The sequence below is a fragment of the Salmo salar genome, chromosome 29, assembly GCF_965601325.2.
Source record: "Salmo salar chromosome 29, fSalSal1, whole genome shotgun sequence".
Taxonomy (NCBI): domain Eukaryota; kingdom Metazoa; phylum Chordata; class Actinopteri; order Salmoniformes; family Salmonidae; genus Salmo; species Salmo salar.
In genome coordinates, this window is record NC_138319.1 from 14,347,185 (window position 1) to 14,368,931 (window position 21,747).

Consider the following 21,747-nt stretch of genomic DNA (forward strand, 5'->3'; position numbering starts at 1 on the left):
GCCATTGCTCCAAAACCGCCATAAAAAAGCCAGACTATGGTTTGCAACTGCACATGGGGACAAAGATCGTACTTTTTGGAGAAATGTCCTCTGGTCTGATGAAACAAAAATAGAACCGTTTGGCCATAATGAGCATCGTTATGTTAGGAAGAAAAAGAGGGATGCTTGCAAGCCGAAGAACACCATCCCAACCGTGAAGCAGAATCATGTTGTGGGGGTGCTTTGCTGCAGGAGGGACTGGTACACTTCACATAATAGATGGCACCATGAGGCAGGAAAAGTATGTGGATATATTGTAGCAACATCTCAAGACATCAGTCAGGAAGTTAAAGCTTGGTCGCAAATTGGTCTTCCAAATGGACAATGACCTCAAGCATACTTCCAAAGTTGTGGCAAAATGGCTTATGGACAACAAAGTCAAGGTATTGGAGTGGCCATCACAAAGCCCTGACCTCAATCTTATAGAAAATGTGTGGGCAGAATTGAAAAAGCATGCGCGAGCAAGGAGGCCTACAAACCTGACTCAGTTACACCAGCTCTGTCAGGAGGAATGGGCCAACATTCACCCAACTTATTGTGGGAAGCTTGTGGAAGGCTACCCGAAATGACGTTTGACCCAAGTTAAACTATTTAAAGGCAATGCTACCAAATACTAATTGAGTGTATGTAAACTTCTGACCCACTGGGAATATGATGAAAGAAATAAAAGCTGAAAGAAATAATTCTCTCTACTATTATTCTGACATTTCACATTCTTAAAAAAAAGTGTTGATCCTAACTAACCTAGGACAGGGAGTTTTACTAGGATTAAATGAAAAACGGAGTTTAAATGTACACGTAAACTTCTGACTTCAACTGTATATGAATCGTGTATAAATATAATTTTTGTTGTCTCTTGGCGTCTTTCCTATACAGTGCACTTGGAAAGTATTCAGGCCCCTTGACTTTTTCCACATTTTGTTACTTTACAGCCTTATTCTAAAATTGATAACATTCATTTTTTTCCTCATCAAAGTACTGAGTAAAGGGAAAGGAAAGGGAAAGGGGGATACCTAGTCAGTTGTACAACTGAATGCATTCAACTGAAATGTGTCTTCCGCATTTAACCCAACCCCTCTGAAAGGGTCTGAATACTTATGTAAATGTGATACACATCATGGGGTATTGTGTGATACACCTGTTTTTCAGCAGCAGGGACTGTGAGACTAGTCAAAAGGGGGGGGGGGAAATGATTTAATCAATTTTAGAACAAGTCTGTAACATAACAAAATGTGGAAAAGGTGCAGTTGGAAAGTATTCAGACACCTTGACATTTCCACATTTTGTTATGTTACACTCTTTTTCTAAAATTGTATTTCCCTTTGACTAGTCTCCCAGTCACTGCTGCTGAAAAACATTCCCGCAGCATGATGCTGCCACCACCATGCTTCGTTGTAGGGATGGTGCCAGGTTTCCTCCAGACGTGACACTTGGCATTCAGGCCAAAGAGTTCAATCTTGGTTTCATCAGACCAGAGAATCTTGTTTCTCATGGTCTGAGAGTCCTTTAGGTGCCTTGTGGCTAACTCCAAGTGGGCTGTCATGTGCCTTTTACTGAGGAGTGGCTTCCGTCTGGCCACTATCATAAAGGCCTGATTGGTGGAGTGCTACAGAGATGGTTGTTCTTCTGGAAGGTTCTCCCATCTCCACAAAGGAACTCTGGAGCTCTGTCAGAGTGACCATCAGGTTCTTGGTCACCTCCCTGACAAAGGCCCTTCTCCCCCAATTGTTCAGTTTGGCCGGGCGACCAGCTCTAGGAAGAGTCTTGGTGGTTACAAACTTCTTCCATTTAAGGATGATGGAGGCCACTGTGTCCTTGGGGACCTTCAATGCTGCATAAATGTTTTGGTACCCTTCCCCAGATCTGTGCCTTGACATAATCTTGTCTCGGACCTCTACGGACAATTCTTTCGACCTCATGGCTTGGTTTTTGCTCTGACATGCACTGTCAACTGTGGGACCTTATATAGACAGGTGTGTGCCTTTCCAAATCATGTCCAATCAATTAAATTAACCACAGGTGGACTCAAATCAAGTTGTACAAACATCTCAAGATGTTCAATGGAAACAGGATGCACCTGAGCTCAATTTCGAGTCTTATAGCAACGGGTCTGAATACTTATATAAGTAAGGTATTTCAGTTTTTTATTTAGTCTAAATTTGTTTTAAAAAAAATCTAAAAACCTGTTTTCGCTTTCTCATTATGGGGTATTGTGATTGATGAGGAACATGTTTTATTTCATCCATTTTAGAATAAGGCTGTAATATATCAAAATGTGGAAAAAGTCAAGGGATCTGAATACTTTCTGAAGGCACCGTATGTTTACTTTTATATTTGGGTCAGTGCTCATTTACTTTTTATTTAAAAAAAAAATATTTAACGTAATATCTTATGTTGTTCTTGTCTTTTACTGTTCTGTACTTTGTCATAAATTTGTATGTTTTATGTGGACCCTAGGAAGAATAGCTGCTGCATGTGCAGTAGCTAATGGGAATCCTAATAAACTAAACTATACATGAAGTCCTTGGACCTTAAACCAAAAAGATGTAGGTCTTTTTTTCATTAGTCAACTGTTGGTACAGTCCCAAAATGTTTTGCATGTCAGCGGTCAAGTTTTCAAGATATTGGACATTCAAGAAGCAAAGTGTCACCGGCCACATCATCATGATGCAAAATGGACAGTGCACAATAAAAATATAGTCTTTGAGTGGATTTTCCCTTTAACTTCCCCTTACTTTGAGACCTTCATTTTAGAGCTTCACCTCTACGCACTCAAATGTAATCACACAAGCACAGGACACAGAAAATTGAAAGACCGATTCATTTTGAAGGTGAGCCAAGTACAAAACTGATGACACAGGTGAAATGTGTCATCATGCATCACGGCAAGCACGTATGTGTTGAGTGGAGGTCAAACAGGCAGACTGACGCAGAGTCCAGTTGGATGCGAGTCCAGCTATTGGCAGCGTCTCTATAGCCACTGTTTGCTAAGACCAGGGTAAAGACAGCATGGCTCGAGCAAGCTTCAGTAAGTCAATCACGAAGACGCCAAAGAGTGGTTTGACTTTGACAAGAGCATATGCCTCTAGAACAGAACGTTGTCTTTCCCATTGCATTTTGTCAGAAAATGGGGCGCGATTCTAACAGGAAGGGAGGAGAACAGTTTCCATTGGCAGGACACAAGTGAACATCCCTTTCTCTGGCCTGGAGCTGGGGGAAGCCTGAACGTTCCCAGTCAGGAAGATTTAAATAAGAGGATTTAACATTTCCAAAGGTCAGACTGTCACACAGAAAAATTTAAGGCAGCTTTTGGGTGAGTGGTTCTTTTCTGAAGAGAACCAAATGCTCGGCCTAACACACCCCAGACGTTGAGTGAAAATAGCATTTGCAAATTAAAGAGCAAGGCAATGACCCTAACACTGTAAACGTTGAGGGACATTGGTGGTGCAAGAACTTCTTCTATACAGTAGGCTAACATATGGAACAAGGGTACTTTACTTGTAGGGACTTAGGAAGACGGAGCAATCATTGATGCCAGAGTGTCATAGGGCCTAGGGAGAGTGTCCTAGCCCTAACTCAGCTGTTGGTGTTGGCCAGAGAGGGAGGCAGGGCAGGGAACATATGTTGAGTAGAGGCTGGCTATTCAGCTGGCTTGGCTGTGGTTGGTGTGATCAGGTGATGGAGGAGGACTGTGAGGCAGCTTCCGGTGTTGAGAGGAGACTGACTGCTTGTCAGGACTGGAGAAGTGGAGTACACAAGCCATCGTTTGTTGCCACACTGGTGACTTCCTACATCTTTATATCCTTCTTTTGTGAGTGTATTTTATCACGCCATAATCCACTGAAGTATACACTGCCCACATGGGTTCAAACAAGCATAATTTTATCAATCTCATGTTGGAGTCAGTCATAATTCATAAATGAGGAACAGTAAAGCAGCCCTATATAGTTCCAATGCATTATTATTCATATGAATGGAACAAACTGAGACTGGGAACTGGAGGTACCTCAGTGCGGCTGATGATTAAAACATGACAGCGTCAGCCACATCTCCAAAAGTAGCTCCATTTAGAGGAGTGAGAATAGAAACACAAGGAGAGCAGAGGGATTTTCAGGGCAAACATTCACCACGAAGCTATCCGCATGAGGCTGAATTGCCTGCCCGGGACCAAGAGAAACAAAGGTTTTGTCATAAACCCAACTGTCCACACCAACCCAGTAACCAAGTTCATGATTAAACCCTCCTTTCACTAGATATGGGATATGCTTGCTCACGCTCACCTGAATACAATGGAGAGCAGGTCAGCTTGAGGGTTGCTTGAGGTTACCTTTAAGCAAAGATTAAAAGGCAATTCCTTTTGAGCAAACGTTTACATTTTAAAGTACAAGACCTCTTAGCTAAATTCCTTCGCCGTCTATTTAATTCAAAATAAATATTTTAGATGCAATACAAACACCTTTTGTTATCAGCCATCAAGCCAATTTATGATTGATTTATAACGCCGTCAGCCAGGAGGGAAACACTCTGAAAACATTCCGACTGTCACAAAAGACTCTAAGAATCTCTCTCACTAATGTGGTGTAGGTCAGAAATGAGGCCTGGGAGTATGAGTGCAGTAAGCTAAGCACCAAATCCTCCAGTAACACGAACAAACCCTTCAACTCAAAGTAACCATGTTATCACTACTATCCCTCTTACCGGTGATTGGTGGATATCTCTACAACCTCAGCTTCCGGCCCCTCAACACACAATGCAGTAGATCCAAAGGTATCTGGCTGTGACAGCCAAGGGATGAGCCGCTCGCTCCGCGTCAATAAAACACCCAATCAGAAGTAGTGTATTATTTCTAGTCCCTTAGTGGTTGCATTCCATTTCACACCACATGGCCTTGAGCCCTGTACCAGAGTCGCAGTCTACATTCCTGCGCTTTACAGCATTCCTTGGAGTTTTCTGTGGACGTGTATCAAGTTTCACAGTTTATGGGAGTCCGTCGGGTGAAAGAACCACAGGTGTATCCATTCCCACTGGCCACGGTGATAGACACACACTTGAGCAATAGGCAATATCAAACAGGGATATGTTCACTGAGTATGTTCACTGAGTATGTCCTCAGTATGTCCTCACAGCCTCAGACATGGCCTCCCCTCTACTGCACACTGTGGGACGACCCTCCCACTCTGTCTGCCGAATTCTTTCTCTTTGCTCTTGTTTTCCTTAATAGGATGCCGGTGGGCGGAGCCGGGAGGGTCGTCAGAGAAATGGGCCCCACCTGGGCTCGGGTGTGTCCCAGGATAAATGCACCTCTTCCCCATTCATTAGAGACTCTCTCCATGCAGACACCTTTATCGATTTTGTTGTGGTATTTTTGTGGCCTTTTGGTTGTTTGCTTTGGCACCTTTCAACACCCCGCGTTATCATTGTTAATTGTATTTTACTTTATTTAATAAATATATTTTGTTATTCCTTGTCTCCGCGTTGTCTCCCTTTTGTTATGAACTTCGAGCCGGTTTGTGACAAATGTCACTAAAGAACTAAAGCCATTCAGGAGATAGCCATAGCTGAAATATTGGTGTATCCTAGACCTGCTAGACAACATCATTTTCACGTTATTAGACTTCCTCTCATTGTTATCTAGTTGCTATCAACCGTCCTAAGGCAGTGTGGATGCAGAGCCGGCTCTACGTGGCGGCAACGCTGGGCATTGACCACCCAGATAGTATTTGTGCCCCCACCTCCCCCAGTTTTGTTTCCCCATAAACATAACAAATGGTATATGAATCACAATGCCCAGTTTTGCCAATGTGGTGTTGTCGGGCCTGCTAGTAGCACAGACCGGAACAGAGGCTTTGCCAGGGGCGCGCTCATGATTTGATTTAAATGCATTCTGATTGGGCAACTAGCCATGCGATGTCACAAGGTACCACCTTTCATTACCTTGTTTAGGAAAATCCTTGGATCCCACCCAGGGCGTGGTTAAATTGACTGTTTTTTTCTCACAGGGAAGGGAAAAAGTTGTTTACTTTTCCAGATCGCTACAGCTAATAATAGGCTAAATAGTAGCTACTAGTTCGTTAAATTTGGGCTGAATACTTTTAGCTGGCTAAGCAGCGTGGGTATCCAAACATGGCTGGACACTGCCAAGAGCAAAAAAATGGAGGACCCCCATGTCAAGAGCAATTCCGAGCTCACTGAGCAGCCTGCTGGCCCAACCACCGAGGTTCAGTATGTTACATCGACGAACAGCCCAGCTTGTCCAGCAGGCATTTGAGAGGGGACCTGACAAGTACATTTCGCCAGGAAGGAGAATAGAATCAGAAACTTCTCATGAGGTTCAGCACAGCATGGAGGAGGCTGCAACTCATCTAAATGGTAAGCTACAACCTTTACGGCCCTGGCCGCCGTGCCAGAATTATTAATTAATTGGTTAACTCTCACGTAAGCCCACTGGTTGTTTGGATTTTTTTTAATGTAATGTATAGTTTAGGCCTTTGCTTTTTACTTCAATGCATCTTTTGGATTTATCTGTGATTCTTAATGTCATTGCTTGCTTTTGCGGTTCTAATTGTTATTGTTAGATATCCAGCTTTGTATTATTTTACAGGTATCGGGACAATTACCAATGTAGCCAATTGGTTGTGCTCTGAGGTGATGTTAAACTCGGTCCTGTGTGGCTCAGTTGGTAGAGCATGGCACTTGCAATGCCGGGGTTTTGGGTTCAATTCCCACGGGGGACCAGTACGAAAGAATATGTAAATGTAAATGACTACTGTAAGTCGCTCTGGATAAGAGCGTCTGCTAAATGACTAAGATGTAAAATTGGCAGCGCATCTAACGTTATCCTTTCATCGCGCTGACTGGCGGTAGCCTTCTGTCCATGGTTCTGAATTGATGGTTACGGTGTGTGCCGTTTTAATGAGTGCATCTTGGTCTTCTCTTCACCATCGCATGCTTTCTTGTGTGCAAATATATTTTGTGTGTTATTATATAAAGCGACGGTTTGTTGATTTGTGTATGGCTACATTTCATATACATTTCTGTACATACAGTATGAGAAGTAGTAAGACCAATCCGCCTTGTTTTATTGGAGCGCTAAAGCAATACTAGTTGTGCCCCCCCCCACATGGATTTAAAATGCCCCCTCGGGCATGTCATCCTGGAGCCGGGCCTGCCAGGGGGGCAGAGTGACCTCTGTAGGCTCTAGGAAAACCTTGCCGTTTAAACGGAGCCAGCGTGTGTAAATCCACATCTGAGCCAACAAGCCATCCCCTGGCAGGCATGTTCAGCACTTCAGATGAAACACTATCAAGTGCCCAGCTGCCCCACCACACACACACACACACACACACACACGGTCCAAGGCACAACACCATTGTGTCCTCTTGAAGCTGAGAGTCAGCCTTGGAGTATTTCCCCCTCGGGCCAGGAGAGGAGCATGCATCAGTGAGCATTGAGCAGCGCTGCCTTCTCCAACCCCCAGGCCAGTTCTAGAGGAAGTCCATTGACCCAAGCACTCACAAACTCATAAGAGAAGAGGCGGGGCTCGTACATTGTCACATAAATGACGGGAAAGAAAAGCAGATTTAAGTTATTTTGTTTCAATACTGGTTCAGACATGCATCCCATTGCCAATTTGCCACGCCTCAGGATGAAGAGGTCTTGTGACCCAGTTAAGACCTCAAAACATCCTTTCCAAACCTCCTTAAAGAAATCCTCCAACGATATTTCGAATCTATCTGTGGCGTGCCTCTTTCACAGTGGGAGGGTTTTGGGCTTTGTGTTTGGATGCTGTTTCAGTTGCTTGTTTGTTGGTTTGTTTGCTGTCTGAGAGACCAAGGGATTTGGATAATCAGTCTCTGGCCCGGGCTTCCAGCTGTTGGCCTACCTTCTCTTCCTGCCACAGCTGCACTGCATATATCATCAAGGGCTATTAGCAGACAGCGGATTAGCCCCTGACCAGGCTTAGCTCCGGCAGTGGGGCTGTCAGGGCTCTGATCCCTGCTCGTTCCCTGATTTATGCAAAGGCAGGGTGGGGGGATACTGAGTGTCCACTGTTGTTAAATGGACTCAGACATGGACTCGGACACCCCCACCGCCTGATCGCCAGCCTTCTCCTCTCACTCTCTAATGGAACTCAGCAACAAGAGCCTTCAGATACTATAGGCTTATGTGGCACTTTTAAACAGTGAACTGCGATTTGACCCCCCTTGTGTTACCATGGGAGATACTGCCTCGCTCAGGGGATTATGAGTCAGATTTCTAATGCTGACAGTTTACCTAACGAGCACTTTTTATATGACAGTCTTTTGCTTGCACTTTTTGTTATGCGGTTGAACTAGCATGGAAAATGTGTTGGGCCGTCAGTGAGAGAGAGCCAAGTCACGCAATATGCCGCTAAACACTGTTCTGTTTAATTTGCCTGCATGTGACACAGGGGACAAATTCTAAAACTTCCACTTAATCAATAATTCAGCTAGCCACATCTTTCCTGAGTTGTGAATGTTGTCGAGGTAAGAAGCCTGCATTCACTTTTGTCATGTAAAACCTGGATACGATGAAACCTATCTAATTCTCTTGAATTATTTAGTGTTCGTATGACTTGTTCTCCATAGGAAAATTGCATCATATCAAAGCGAAAAATGTAGCCTAGAACAGATCTTTGTCATCGCTGGTTGTGCAATGCAATGACAAGTAGAAAAACCATGCAAGAAAAAACCCAAATCGATATACAGTTTCCTACTCTGTCGCTAAAGGTAGATATCCAAAAACCTGACGTCTCCATTTTATGGTTTACCAATAGCTCTTGGGTTGCCTCTCCCAGTTTAATATGGGGGGCTGGCAGATGGATCCACTGATTGATAGCAGTGCATGCCGTTTTCTAATTAGATATGTTGCACGTGATGCTAAACATGTGCGTCTCACTCAGGCAAATTGAGATGTAATCTCCTTCAAGTGTAAACAACATGTCAAAACAAATGTGTGTCATCATGGGCCAACGGTGTTACGTTTACATGTCGTTTGGACGGAGGCCCACAAAAATAAAGTTGTGTCATACATATCCTGAGGTATGCTGCAGATTTTCTCAGTAAAGTTGAGCCCGAAGCAGGTTTTCCGGCAACATTTTAATTGAACATTTACCGGAAGCAAATGCATTGGGTGCGTAACCTGATTAGGGCGTCCGCCCACGCTGCTCGGAATGAGAGAAATCACATTTCGATTATGGTAATTCATATTAGCAGAACATAGAAATCGAGGATGCAACGACGTGCGGTCCTTTTTACCGAATTCTGATGAGCACTTTGAAGATGTTAGAATAACTATCCACATTTACTTTTCCTCAGCCAACGAGACGAGTAACGAACAGCAAAATCACTAGCCTACTATCACCCATAGTAGAAAAGTTGACCTGTTCTATTGGTCAGCTTGTTGAGAAAGAAATGGCCTGTTCCAAACAGACTCTGGGACACTTGTGGGACAATAGATCCCAAATTCATACAACCAGTAGGCCTAGTCTACATAAATTTTTTTTGTAAACGATGAGGCTGGTGCAACAGATCAGAATGTTTAGCTTAAAATGTTGATAAACTATTATTTCTTCACATTATAAGCGCAGCAATGCGCAGTAGGCCTGGGCTACGTGCGAATGTTCGTTCCGTAATGCAATTAACGGGAAAACACATTGTCAAACAGGACCGCACATGCGAGCGGTTTCATGTGACAGAGATTAAAATATCCGTACACATTTAGAAAGAAGGGAGATCTAATATGCAACAACTAGCATGGGTTGCTAATATGATTAAGATTGTGCCTTTGGGTACTGGACAATGAAAGAAAGTTGATATACCACAGATAGGGTCTGATTTTGGCTCGGCTACTTTGAAGCAGGGTAAAACATGCCTCATAATATGTAATAAAACATTCAGGTTTCAAACAATTAAGTACATGTTTTCTAAATGCATACTGCCTCCAGCTCATTGCGAGGTGGTGTGTGATGCACGTTGCCTATGCATTTGCTGTTTGAGATGCTGTAGCAGCAGCTCTCATGCTATCTGTATGCTGTACACGTGTGATAAATAAGGTACATAATGAATATACTGTACACACGCGCCAATTTAATTCCACAAAATGATGTGAATTAATCTATACACAATAAGCATGACCAGTCAAATGTATTTCTGGTATTTCCATCAATGAATAGTTTAAAAAGCATTATTTTGCAATGGGATTTTTTTTCTTCTTCTTCTGGACAGTTGGCCAGCAGGAATTTGATTTATTGACTTAACAAAATATATATGTAGGCCAAAAGCTGACTATTACCGGCTAACGGAAACACTGTCCTGAAGCTATCATAAATCCTAATGCTGTGTGTAGACTGTCTGTCTGTGTGTCTATGCTGGGGTCCTTAAATCCTCTAATGGGCAGTACAATTAGCACCAGTCAACAGAGGTGCCATTTTTTCTCTTTCATTCTACTGAAGAGCAAACAACACGACTATTTGTCCAATTCATGTCAGATGCTGACAGTCTCCTCAGGTCAGAATGACAGAAAAACTGTCTCTCTCTCATAGCTTAACACCACTGAAATGGCTGGGGGGTGGGGGGGGGGGGAATCCGTATTCATTTGAAACCATCCAATTGTGTCATTTTGACAAGATGGCATACTATCAATTTCACTCTTCGCCAGGTGGAAACTGACATCAATTTCACAAAAAGCCACTCATCTGATGTTCCCAAAATGAAAGATGGAAGAAATAAACGTTTCATTGTAACTGCCAAGAAATTCACAGTGTTTGAATAAGATGACTGTGAAAAGACAAAGATTTGTCCTCACACTTCCCCACTGATGTGGTGTGAGAGGCATGCTCAGAGGAATGCAAATCCACTGAGGGTTTCCCTTGTGTTCCAGGCGATGTTTCTCCCTGGTTTAAAAAGCTAACTCAATGACGCAAAGCACCATCTGTAGGGCAGAGACAAGGGAGGGCCTCACAAGGGAGTCTGGCTGGCTGGTTGTCCCGAATGTTCATGATTCAGTCATGTTGGATAAGAAGAGACTAACTCAAAGATGCCAAGATCAGGGCAAGTTGGAACTACAAGTTTTCCATTAGAAAAAGCCAACATCTTCTTACGATTTCTCTAACAAAGGAAGGGAAGCTTAACTAAAGCCTGCCTGTACATTAAGTCCTCCTCTACACACTTTTCTGAACCTTTCAGGGAATTAAATTGCAGATGAGCGTGAATATTTTCGAACCATTCTTCAGAACATTCCTCATGTATTGTTGGGCACACACGTGGATTAACCATACCAGATTCCATTACTGTCCTCAACACCATAATGATGTCACTTCCTGTTATGCAAGACGTGCATAGCATTAGTACGAGGCTGCAGTTATTTCCTATTTTGTTTTAGCACCGATCCAAATATAAACAGTAAACATACGGTGCCTTCGGAAAGTATTCAGATCCCTTGACTTTTTCCACATTTTGATACATTACAGCCTTATTCTAAAATGGATTAAATAAAACATGTTCCTCATTAATCACAATACCCCATAATGAGAAAGCAAAAACAGGTTTTTAGATTTTTTTTAAAACAAATTTAGACTAAATAAAAAACTGAAATACTTTACTTACATAAGTATTCAGACCCGTTTCTATAAGACTCGAAATTGAGCTCAGGTGCATCCTGTTTCCATTGATCATCTTGAGATGTTTGTACAACTTGATTTGAGTCCACCTGTGGTTAATTTAATTGATTGGACATGATTTGGAAAGGCACACACCTGTCTATATAAGGTCCCACAGTTGACAGTGCATGTCAGAGCAAAAACCAAGCCATGAGGTCGAACGAATTGTCCGTAGAGCTCTGAGACAGGATTGTGTCGAGGCACAGATCTGGGGAAGGGTACCAAAAAGTGTCTGCAGCATTGAAGGTCCCCAAGAACACAGTGGCCTCCATCATTCTTAAATGGAAGAAGTTTGGAACCACCAAGACTCTTCCTAGAGCTGGTCGCCCGGCCAAACTGAGCAATCAGGGGAGAAGGGCCTTGGTCAGGGAAGTAACCAAGAACCAATAGTCACTCTGACAGAGCTCCAGAGTTCCTCTGTGGAGATGGGAGAACCTTCCAGACAGACAACCATCTCTGCAGCACTCCACCAATCATTCCTTTATGGTAGAGTGGCCAGACTGAAGCCACTCCTCAGTAAAAGGCACATGACAGCCCACTTGGAGTTAGCCACAAGGCACCTAAAGGACTCTCAGACCATGAGAAACAAGATTCTCTGGTCTGACGAAGCCAAGATTGAACTCTTTGGCCTGAATGCCAAGTGTCACATCTGGAGGAAACCTGGCACCATCCCTACGGTGAAGCATGGTGGTGGCAGTATCATGTTGTGAGGATGTTTTTCAGCGGCAGGGACTGGGAGACTAGTCAGGATCGAGGGAAATATGAACGGAGCAAAGTACAGAGAGATCCTTGATGAAAACCTGTTCCAGAGCGCTCAGGGCCTCAGACTGGGGCGAAGGTTCACTTTCCAACAGGACAACAACCCTAAACACACAGCCAAGACAACGCAGGAGTGGCTTCGGGACAAGTCTCTGAATGTCCTTGAGTGGCCCAGCCAGAGCCTGAACATGAACCCGATCAAACATCTCTGGAGAGACCTGAAAATAGCTGTGCAGCGACGCTCCCCATCCAACCTGACAGAGCTTGAGAGAATCTGCAGAGAAGAATGGGAGAGCTTGGCAAGCTTGTAGCGTCATACCCAAGAAGAGTTGAGGCTGTAATCGCTGCCAAAGGTGCTTCAACTGAGTAAAGGGTCTGAATACTTACATAAATGTGATATTTATTTTATTTATTTATTTAGAATAAATTTGAAAAAAATCTAAACCTGTTTTTGCTTAGTCATTATGATTGATGAGGGAACTTTTTTTTTTTTAAATCAATGTTAGAATAAGGCTGTAACGTAACAAAATGTGAAAAAAATCAAGGGGTCTAAATACTTTTCGAATGCACTGTAGGCAGGGGAGCTTTTCCCTGTTGTGACTGGGCAAACTGGGTTGCGTTAATAAGGACAGCGCTGCTTTGAGGAGGGGAATCGTGAACATCTTTGTCTCTCCAAGCAGCCATCCATAAATAATTCAGGTGTGGGAGTTTAAGTAAGAAGTTTTGATGTCGCTGCATCTCCCCCCTGCACCTTTTTATATGACTCACTGTGTTGAGAAGCCTGAGGAGGGAGGCTGACAACTGTTGTCCTCCTCCGGCAGGTCAGCTCTCCTTCTCAGGTTACACCATTAAATATTCACCCTGTACCTTTGCATAATTTACCTCGTCAACATACTGGGGAAATTACTTGGAGAAACAGGAAGTCATTGGAAGGTCTGTAATGGTCACAGGAGCAGTAAGTCTTGGGGTATGGCTTTCTAAGTGCACTGCACTTAAACCAAGTGAATGAAGATGGGAAGGTTAAGGGAATTCTTTACCTTTTCTGAAAAGAGAGCGAATGAGAGAATAGCCTCCCAATTTGCCTCACTGGTTATGGTGAAAATGTGGCACAAACCAAATAAGCCTACTTCAGCGTCTTTGGTGGTTTCTCTTCAAATGCTACATGGCCAACATTTTTCACCCTGACTCTTTTCAGAGGCCATGGCAACACTGCTGAACTTTTACAGAGTTGGAAATCCATAAAGTGAGGAGGAATGCCATCTGGAAGGTGTATGTAGTATCCCAGGGCAGGACCCTGGCGAGGTCTCCTACTCTCCACTGATTTTAGATCAATGTTTCGGGAAAAGCTTGATTCTATGGCCTCTTGTCTGTTTAAATAAGAAAGATTATACGTTGCTGCTCTTTTGTGGCCAGTATAATGGTCCCCGTCATGTGATCCGGACTACAATTCCAGAGTGGTTACTGCTGCAGCCCGGGCCCGGCGCACATGGCGGCTCTTCCAACAGATGTTTTTAGTTTGTTTTGCAGTCTCTCTCTCTGAGCTGGGAGGCACAGAGCCAGAGAGGTGATCCATGACGCAAGCCTTTCCTTGTTACACTAAATGAACAAAAATGTGCTCTGCGTGGAGAAGCAGCAGGTAGCCTAGCGGTTGAGAGCGTTGGGCCAGTAACAGAAAGGTTGATGGTTCGAATCCCCAAGCTGACTAGGTGAAAAATCTGCCGATGTGCACTTGAGCACGGATTGCTCCTGTAAGTCGCTCTGGATAAGAGCGTCATGTAAAATGAGAATAAACATGGCTTTGTTGTACAGATTCTTCTATTATTGTACTATAAACCTTCGGGGAGAGACGGGTGGAACTTCTAAATGCTCCGACACATAGGCCATGACCAGCCATTCTGCATATTACACTATCTATCTATGAAGAGAGAAAATGCAAAAATGTGTCAACCATTTCGAACAACCATGCAGCATGTAGATATCATGTACTATCATGTAGATATCATGTGCTATCATGTAGATATCATGTACTATCATGTGGATATCATGTACTATCATGTAGATAGTAACCGAAACATTTCCATCACTATTGGGTGAGAAACAATAAACAGAGGTTGTCCTATATGTTATTCATTTGAAACCAAAGCTCTCGGCTACTTCACAGTGTTTCTTCAGCCTCCTTTCCAGAGGATGCAGCAACATTCTAACATATTTTAGTCCTCAGCACGCCTGGCAGTACATGACAGTAGAGCACATGACAGCAGAGCACGTGACAGCAGAGCACGTGACAGCAGAGCACGTGACAATCCACTGTCTCTTAGCTTGAAGGAGTTGCATGGACGCAACAGATTCAACTTCGGAATCTCCGAAAGATCTCAGGAACGGCTCTCTCTCTCTCCTGCCTCCTTCATAAATGGAAGATGAAACCACTGACACGGTTCCTGCGCTCCAAATGGCACGACTCCTTATGTAGTGCACTACCTTTAACCAGAAGTAGTGCACTATTTAGAAAACAGGGTGCCATTTGGGACACAGACCGAGATAACATGGAGAGGGAGATTAATGATTATCAGCATTGATCATCTGCCATGGCTGCCATTTTATATACACTATATGAGAACATTAAACCATTGACTTCAAGAGAAACATAGACCTCTTCCTACTTTATTCAATGAAAAAAAATGAGGTAATGAAATGAGGTAATGTGTCGGTTTTAATAGGGCGTGCTGTTGCCCTTCTTTGTCGTCCCATTATCTCGTGGTAAAGCCAGTGCAGATGGGGGTGGGCTGAGGATGCATTGCTCTCCATGGTCTCCACCCGGATTCACCTAAATACACTCACCTCACTGATCAGACGTGCAATCCTGTGAGTGTGTGTGTGTGTGTGTTTGTGTGTGCATGTGTGTGTAGGCTACTTGCCTGCGAGCTCTTCCACCACTGATTGTGATTGTAAGAACAGGCTTAGAAGGTTTAGAATCCGGCTGATTTTAACGCCATATGTGTGGAGGGAGACATTCTGATTCGGAATCACTGTAAATGTCAATATCTCTGTCAGAGAGTGGCTGCAGGGTTTGCTGCTCCATCCATCCATCCCTACCCCCACTCTGTGTGGAGACAGCCAGCACACTCCAATGCTACAGCCTGGCTGCTCTGCTCAGAGTTATGCAACAGAGAGAGACCAGCAAGCTGTAGGCCTAAAACACACCCTCCCTCCCTCCCTCCCTTCCCTCTCCTCTATCCTACCCAATCCTCCCCCTCTGCCTGGCAACACCAGCCAGCAGCAGTAGGAGCAAAACTAGCTCAATCGAACTGCACAGAATTAACATAGGCTTCAGTGTGGGCAAACCACAGAAGGCCATCATGACATCATCACTACACTATAAAAGCGAACCACAATTGTGCTGATCCTTTTGGATACCATTATTGCATGTTGTAACAATGTAACTACTAAGTTCTAGGACAGTATGTCTTTGTGTTTTTACGACACATGCTCAAATGATTCGGCCTGGAAAGAATAGGATGCATATTAACTGTTTTAATAGGCCATTTTTGCTTCTAATAGCCTGGGATTGTACAGGGACAAAGAACTGATCCCAACGCCTGTAAGGGACAGTAAACAGACATGTATTATAACATGGTCCTTGATGTGCTGTTTGCTACAGTGTAGATGTCAACAGAAGTGTTACAAAGTTGCCAATAGCGCCAGACAGTGCCAATTGATAACAGGCAGTTTATAATAATAGGCATGCAAATAGTCTAATTCTAGCCATCACAATCTAACCTTGCTTGCCATGGTGGAATGCTCATCACAGAAATGTTGTTTTTGTATTGCTTGCACATCAGAACAGTGTTCTCTGTGTAGGACACTTTCTGAGGTCATTCTGCAGAATTCAGTACAACTTTGGGCATTGGCTTGGGCATTTGGAGACAGATGCAGAGTCTATTTGAACGACCAACTCTGGACCCTGCTACCACTATATGGAGTTTAGGATAATTACATGCATTGTATACTTTAAGTAGCCTGTGCCTCCTGAACCTATGTCATATATGTGGTGGCATGATTCATCAATGCGCAATGGTCGCTCTTGCACGCAATTCCATCTGCAGCCATGGCTGACTCAATGTTATAACATGATGTGGCCTTACCTCTTCCAGAATGTTGACTGTGTTCCTACAGCTCTGCAAACGGGTCGTGAAGCTGGATGTGGTAGGAGAATTGTAGTCCTCGGTTGTCTCCGAGAGAAACTCGGACACCGATATTTGATCAGGCATCCTTCAGCAGGGAATCGCCCAGAAGAGGATGGCAAGAATTGTTGAGAAAATCCTAAATCATGAAAAAACAACTACCGAGGAAAATTACGTGATGTCTAACCGTGTGTAACTGGGTGGAAAACAGATAGTTTAGGATACTAACTAGATAGCGAATAACAAAAAAATGCGTCTCTTCTCGAATTACTTGTTTGGTTCTCCTATGACTTCACTGTCCCCAAGGGAAAAGGGAATGGATACAAATTCTCCCCTTCCTCTCTTCTCCTCTCGCCCGAATCCCTTGCGCAAATAACCAAAACACAATCGCTTAATTACTGTCCTATGCTGCCTTGCTGTAAAATAGAATAGCGGATTCCATCATGTTTTGCTGATGTTCAATACGATACTTTCCCGATAATATTTTCTACAACCAGAAATCTTTCTATGTAATCAATTATAATATGTGCTATCTCCAATTGCTGAATTTCGTCTCCTTTCTTCTCTTCTCTCCGTTTCTCTTTCGAATGCAACGCTGTCTTGACATTCACAACCACTCTCCCTCCCGCTCTCTTGCTCTCTCTCTCACCCACCTCTGATGACGGAGACAAACAAGGAAGAACTCTGCGCATGTCTATGATCTCGGACATAATACTCAGAGACAATCCGCAGTAAAAACTACCCCTATTCGAGGGTGTACTGAAGTCATCGAATAATATGCTATGTGAAAAGGAAAATGTGTCCAATAATTAATATTCTAAGACTCTATTTGGCCAATGCTATGGACAGTATTGTTTATGGTCATAATAGCCTATCTGCCTATATATATTTACCAATGAGATATATATTTACAAATACCAATTGACTGTACTACTGTGTTAGTAATATAAAATGGTACTTAATTATAAACATGTAAAATAGTTTATATTAATTGAAGCCTAAAGAAATGCATTAAAACATAATTTAGCTGATTGAAAACCTCAATGGTGGCTCGTGTATTTATTATTGGGGAATTGCAGTCTATAAATACTTATCAGATCTATTGAGTTAAGGTACGAGGTATGAAAAATATCCCTCCATAGGTAAAACAGTGATGGTAAATTACATAGCCCATAACAAGGATTAGATTATGTCCTACAGTGGTACATTGAAGTGCGTGCCTGTAGTCTTGGAATGCCTGTAATTTAGAGGTGCAACATTGAGAAAAAATATTGGTGGTGAATAATAAAAGTGTTCAATCTGATTTGATAGGCTCTTGGTCAATTTACACTTACCACTAGACTAAAGCAATACCACAAAGAAATATGATTTAAGGATTTTAGACACAAGAGAGTAGTCTCTGAATATAAAGAGGTGATACAATGTTTCAGTATCAACAGAATTTAGAGGGTCTTACCGACTCGGATTCCATAAAGAATCTTTAGATGAGAAATTTGACGGACGGGAAGAGGAGGATCTCATGACTTGACTGTCACCTTCCAACCTAAATCAAATAAGAATCACATGAGCAGAGTTCTGTTGCTCTCTAGACATCAGAGAGTGTGGTAAAGCCGGGGGAAGAATCAAGATAACACAACTTTGTATAAAAAATGCCTATAGGCAACCAATAGTATATTCATAAATAGTTTTACCACACAGGAACAGTACTCTGATGAGAAAGCATTGTTTTGCATACAGTAATACATATATTTGAATAGGTTCATTTGTTAGCCAACATAAAAGTTCTAATTTTGGACTTATTGAAAATAATACCATGTCCATCTCTAACCCTTTCAAGAGCACTCATATTCCAAAGAAAAAGAAGAACATGGGCTATACGTCACGCCTCAACTTACCGAAATCGATGCACATCAAATCTGGAATCTGAACAGATTGAATGTCCTCTTGATTGATGCAGAAGAGAATATTTCCTGGGTGCATCATATCAGGCTCATTATGAATAGTCATCCAACAGGGGTTCAGTAATGGCTATACTTTTAACTTAAGAGCTGAAAGGAGAGAGTGATGTCCTCTAGCAATGGATCCCGTGAAGATCAGTCACAGTGCGGGCAGGAAGGGAGAAACCCGCCATGTGAGCAGGAAAATAGCCACTTACAATGAGCTGGATCTAATGGTAGGCCTACAGGAACTGAGGAAACCCAGAAGGCACTCAAACAGGAAATGTGGGATCTGGGTAAACAGAAAAAAACCAAGAAGTTTCCTCGCTCCCTCGAGCTGATTTTAACTACAGCTGTTGTACCCAATGATGTATATAAACCCTGAATTGTTGATGCTATGTATTGGCCATTGAGAGGCTTTGAAGCCACTGGTCGGCCATATTTCAGATGGCACTCTCCAGTAGGAGCAGCCCTCCATAGCAATGAATGGAATTCTACAGTGTTTCAATTAAATGTTTCAAGGACAAAATTACATGTATATAAGTATTTTGTTGTTGTAGTGGGAACAGTAACATTAGTAATCTCAAAAAAATTATACTTTAAGGAAAATGTTTTAATATATGTTTTTATTTTTATGTTAAGCTCACATAATATAATTTAAAACTATGCATTAAGGTGTCTATAGAATAAATGTGTCAAAAACGAAAGTAGAAAGTAATACATGTATTTCTATAGCTTCCAAAATGTTTTTTTTTTTTTTACAACACAGCGCCCCCTATCAGTTATGAGTGTATATACACTCACCGGCCAGTTTATTGGGTACATCACCCATTCACGGAAATTGAAAAGCTCTTACGGCCACTTGACTCACTGTCTGTGTCTTGCTATATAAAGCAGGCAGACAGGCTTCGGGACATTCAGTCACTGTTCGATTGAATGTTAGAATGGGCAAAATGAGTGACCTAAATGACTTTGAGTGTGGTATGATCGTAAGTGCAAGCCCTCCTGGGCTTTTCACGCATGACAGTGTCTAGGGTGTCCCGAGAATATTGGGACAAACAAAAAACATCTAGTCAGTGGCAGTCCTGTGGGCAAAATCAGCTTGTTTATGAGAAAGGTCGAAGGAGAATGGCAAGAATCATGCAAGCTAACAGGCGGGCCACCATCAGACAAATAACGGCGCAGTACAATAGTGGTGTGCAAAACGGCATCTCGGAAAGCACAACTCGAAGATCCTTGTCACGGATGGGCTATTGCAGCACTGGGTTCCAATATAGAAGAAGCGGCTCCAGTGGGCACGTAATCACCAACACTGGACAATTGAGGAGTGGAAAAGAAAAACATTGCGTGATCTGACGAATCCTGGTACCTATTGCGTCAGGCTGATGGCAGAGTCAGGTTTTGGCATAAGCAGCATGAGCCCATGGACCCATCCTGCCTGGTATCAAAGGAACAGGCTGGAGGCGTACCACCGTTCAATCTGCAGCAACTTTGTGGTGCCATTGCGTCAGCATGGACCAACATCCCTGTGGAACGTTTCCGACTTGTAGAATTCATTCCACAAACAATTTAGGCTGTTCTGGAGGCAAAGAGGTCCGACCCAATACTAGATGGGTGTACCTAAAAAACTGTCCTGTGAATGTATAAATCATTGGTCGTACCACTGAACAGGCTGAAAGTAAGGCTGTTTGTCAAGGTTATTCAATTTACATTTGAGTCATTTAGCAGACACTCTTATCCATTTACATTTAAGTCATTTAGCAGACGCTCTTATCCAGAGCGACTTACAAATTGGTGCATTCACCTTATCCAGAACAACTTATAGTAGTGAGTGCATACAGGTCCCCTGTGGGGATCAAACCCACAACCCTGGCGTTGTGAGTGCCATGCTCTACCAACTGAGCCATATTATTTTACATGGTTATTGATGACAACCACAACCCCAATTTTCCTTGTTAAAAATGTTTCTTTATTTTACAAAAACTAAGAGTTAATTATTGGAAAAAATTGTTGTATCATTTTCTGTTCCAGTAATTGTCCTGTTTTTCACTGTGGTGACTGTCTGACCGTGTGAGACGCAGAGTAGGTGAGCGGATGATCTCTGCATGTGTAGTTCCCATCGTGAAGCATGGATGAGGAGGTGTGACGGTGTGGGGGTGCTTTGCTGGTGACACTGTCAGTTTTTTATTTAGAATTCAAGGCACACTTAATCAGCACGGCTACCACAGCATTCTGCAGCGATACGCCATCCCATCTGGTTTGCGCTTAGTGGAACAGGACAATGACAGAACACACCTCCAGGCTGTGTAAGGGCTATTTGACCAAGAAGGAGAGTGATGGAGTGCTGCATCAGATGACCTGGCCTCCACAATCACCCGCCCTCAACCCAATTGAGATGGATTGGGTTGAGTTGGACCGCAAAGTGAAGGAAAAGCAGCCAACAGTGAAGGAAAAGCAGCTCAGCATATGTGTGAAATCCTTCAAGACTGTTGGAAAAGCATTACAGGTGAAGCTGGTTGAGAGAATGCCAAGAGTGTGCAAAGCTGTCATCAAGGCAAAGGGTGGCTACTTTGAAGAATCTAAAATATAAAACATTTTGATTTGTTTAACACTTTTTTGGTTACTACATGATTTCATGTGTTATTTCATAGTTATGATGTCTTCACTATTATTCTACAATGTAGAAAATAGTATAAATTCAACAAAAAAAACTTGAATGAGTAGGTGTGTCCAAACTTTTGACTGGTACTGTATATAAAGACAATGATGAGAGGTTAACATGATAACAAATCATTATCCGAAAAGTATTGACTGAAAATTAAGCATAGACTGCGTTTGACCTAGCTCGTTATGAATTTATAGCATGGCATATCATCTCAGAGAGAGTTAACCTTTTGCAGAGTTGCATTATCTCTGAAATCTTTTTAAATCAACAGCCCAGTGATCCAAGTCCACAAAACATCCATCATAGCCTCTGACGACCCTGATTCCTTCCATTACTGTCTGTCCGGCCTCGCTTAGACACTATGGCTGTGATGGATGTGTAGTCCTAGGGGTGTGATCCTTTGTCTGTACAATATCGTGGGATCCTTTGTACAATACTGTGGGAAGAATTTCCTCCATGGAGGCTAGGTTGAAGAAGGGTATATTT

At 42.8% G+C, this 21,747-nt stretch overlaps 1 protein-coding gene across 6 annotated transcripts in view; it reads right to left on the reverse strand.

Annotated features, from left to right (window-relative positions):
* The window catches only part of LOC106590164 (arf-GAP with SH3 domain, ANK repeat and PH domain-containing protein 1), a 72,281-nt gene extending 54,085 nt beyond the window's left edge, over positions 1-18,196 (reverse strand). For 4 of the 6 annotated variants that reach the window (XM_082970676.1, XM_082970674.1, XM_082970675.1 and 1 more), the window contains exon 1: positions 16,621-17,318. In XM_082970676.1, the coding sequence (XP_082826802.1) occupies positions 16,621-16,746 (126 nt within the window). In that variant the 5' untranslated portion in view covers positions 16,747-17,318. Of the gene's footprint in view, positions 1-16,620; positions 17,319-18,115 lie in introns of those variants that run through there. The other 2 variants (XM_014180835.3, XM_014180831.3) reach the window with 1 other exon arrangement.
* Between the last annotated feature and the right edge of the window lie 3,551 nt (positions 18,197-21,747).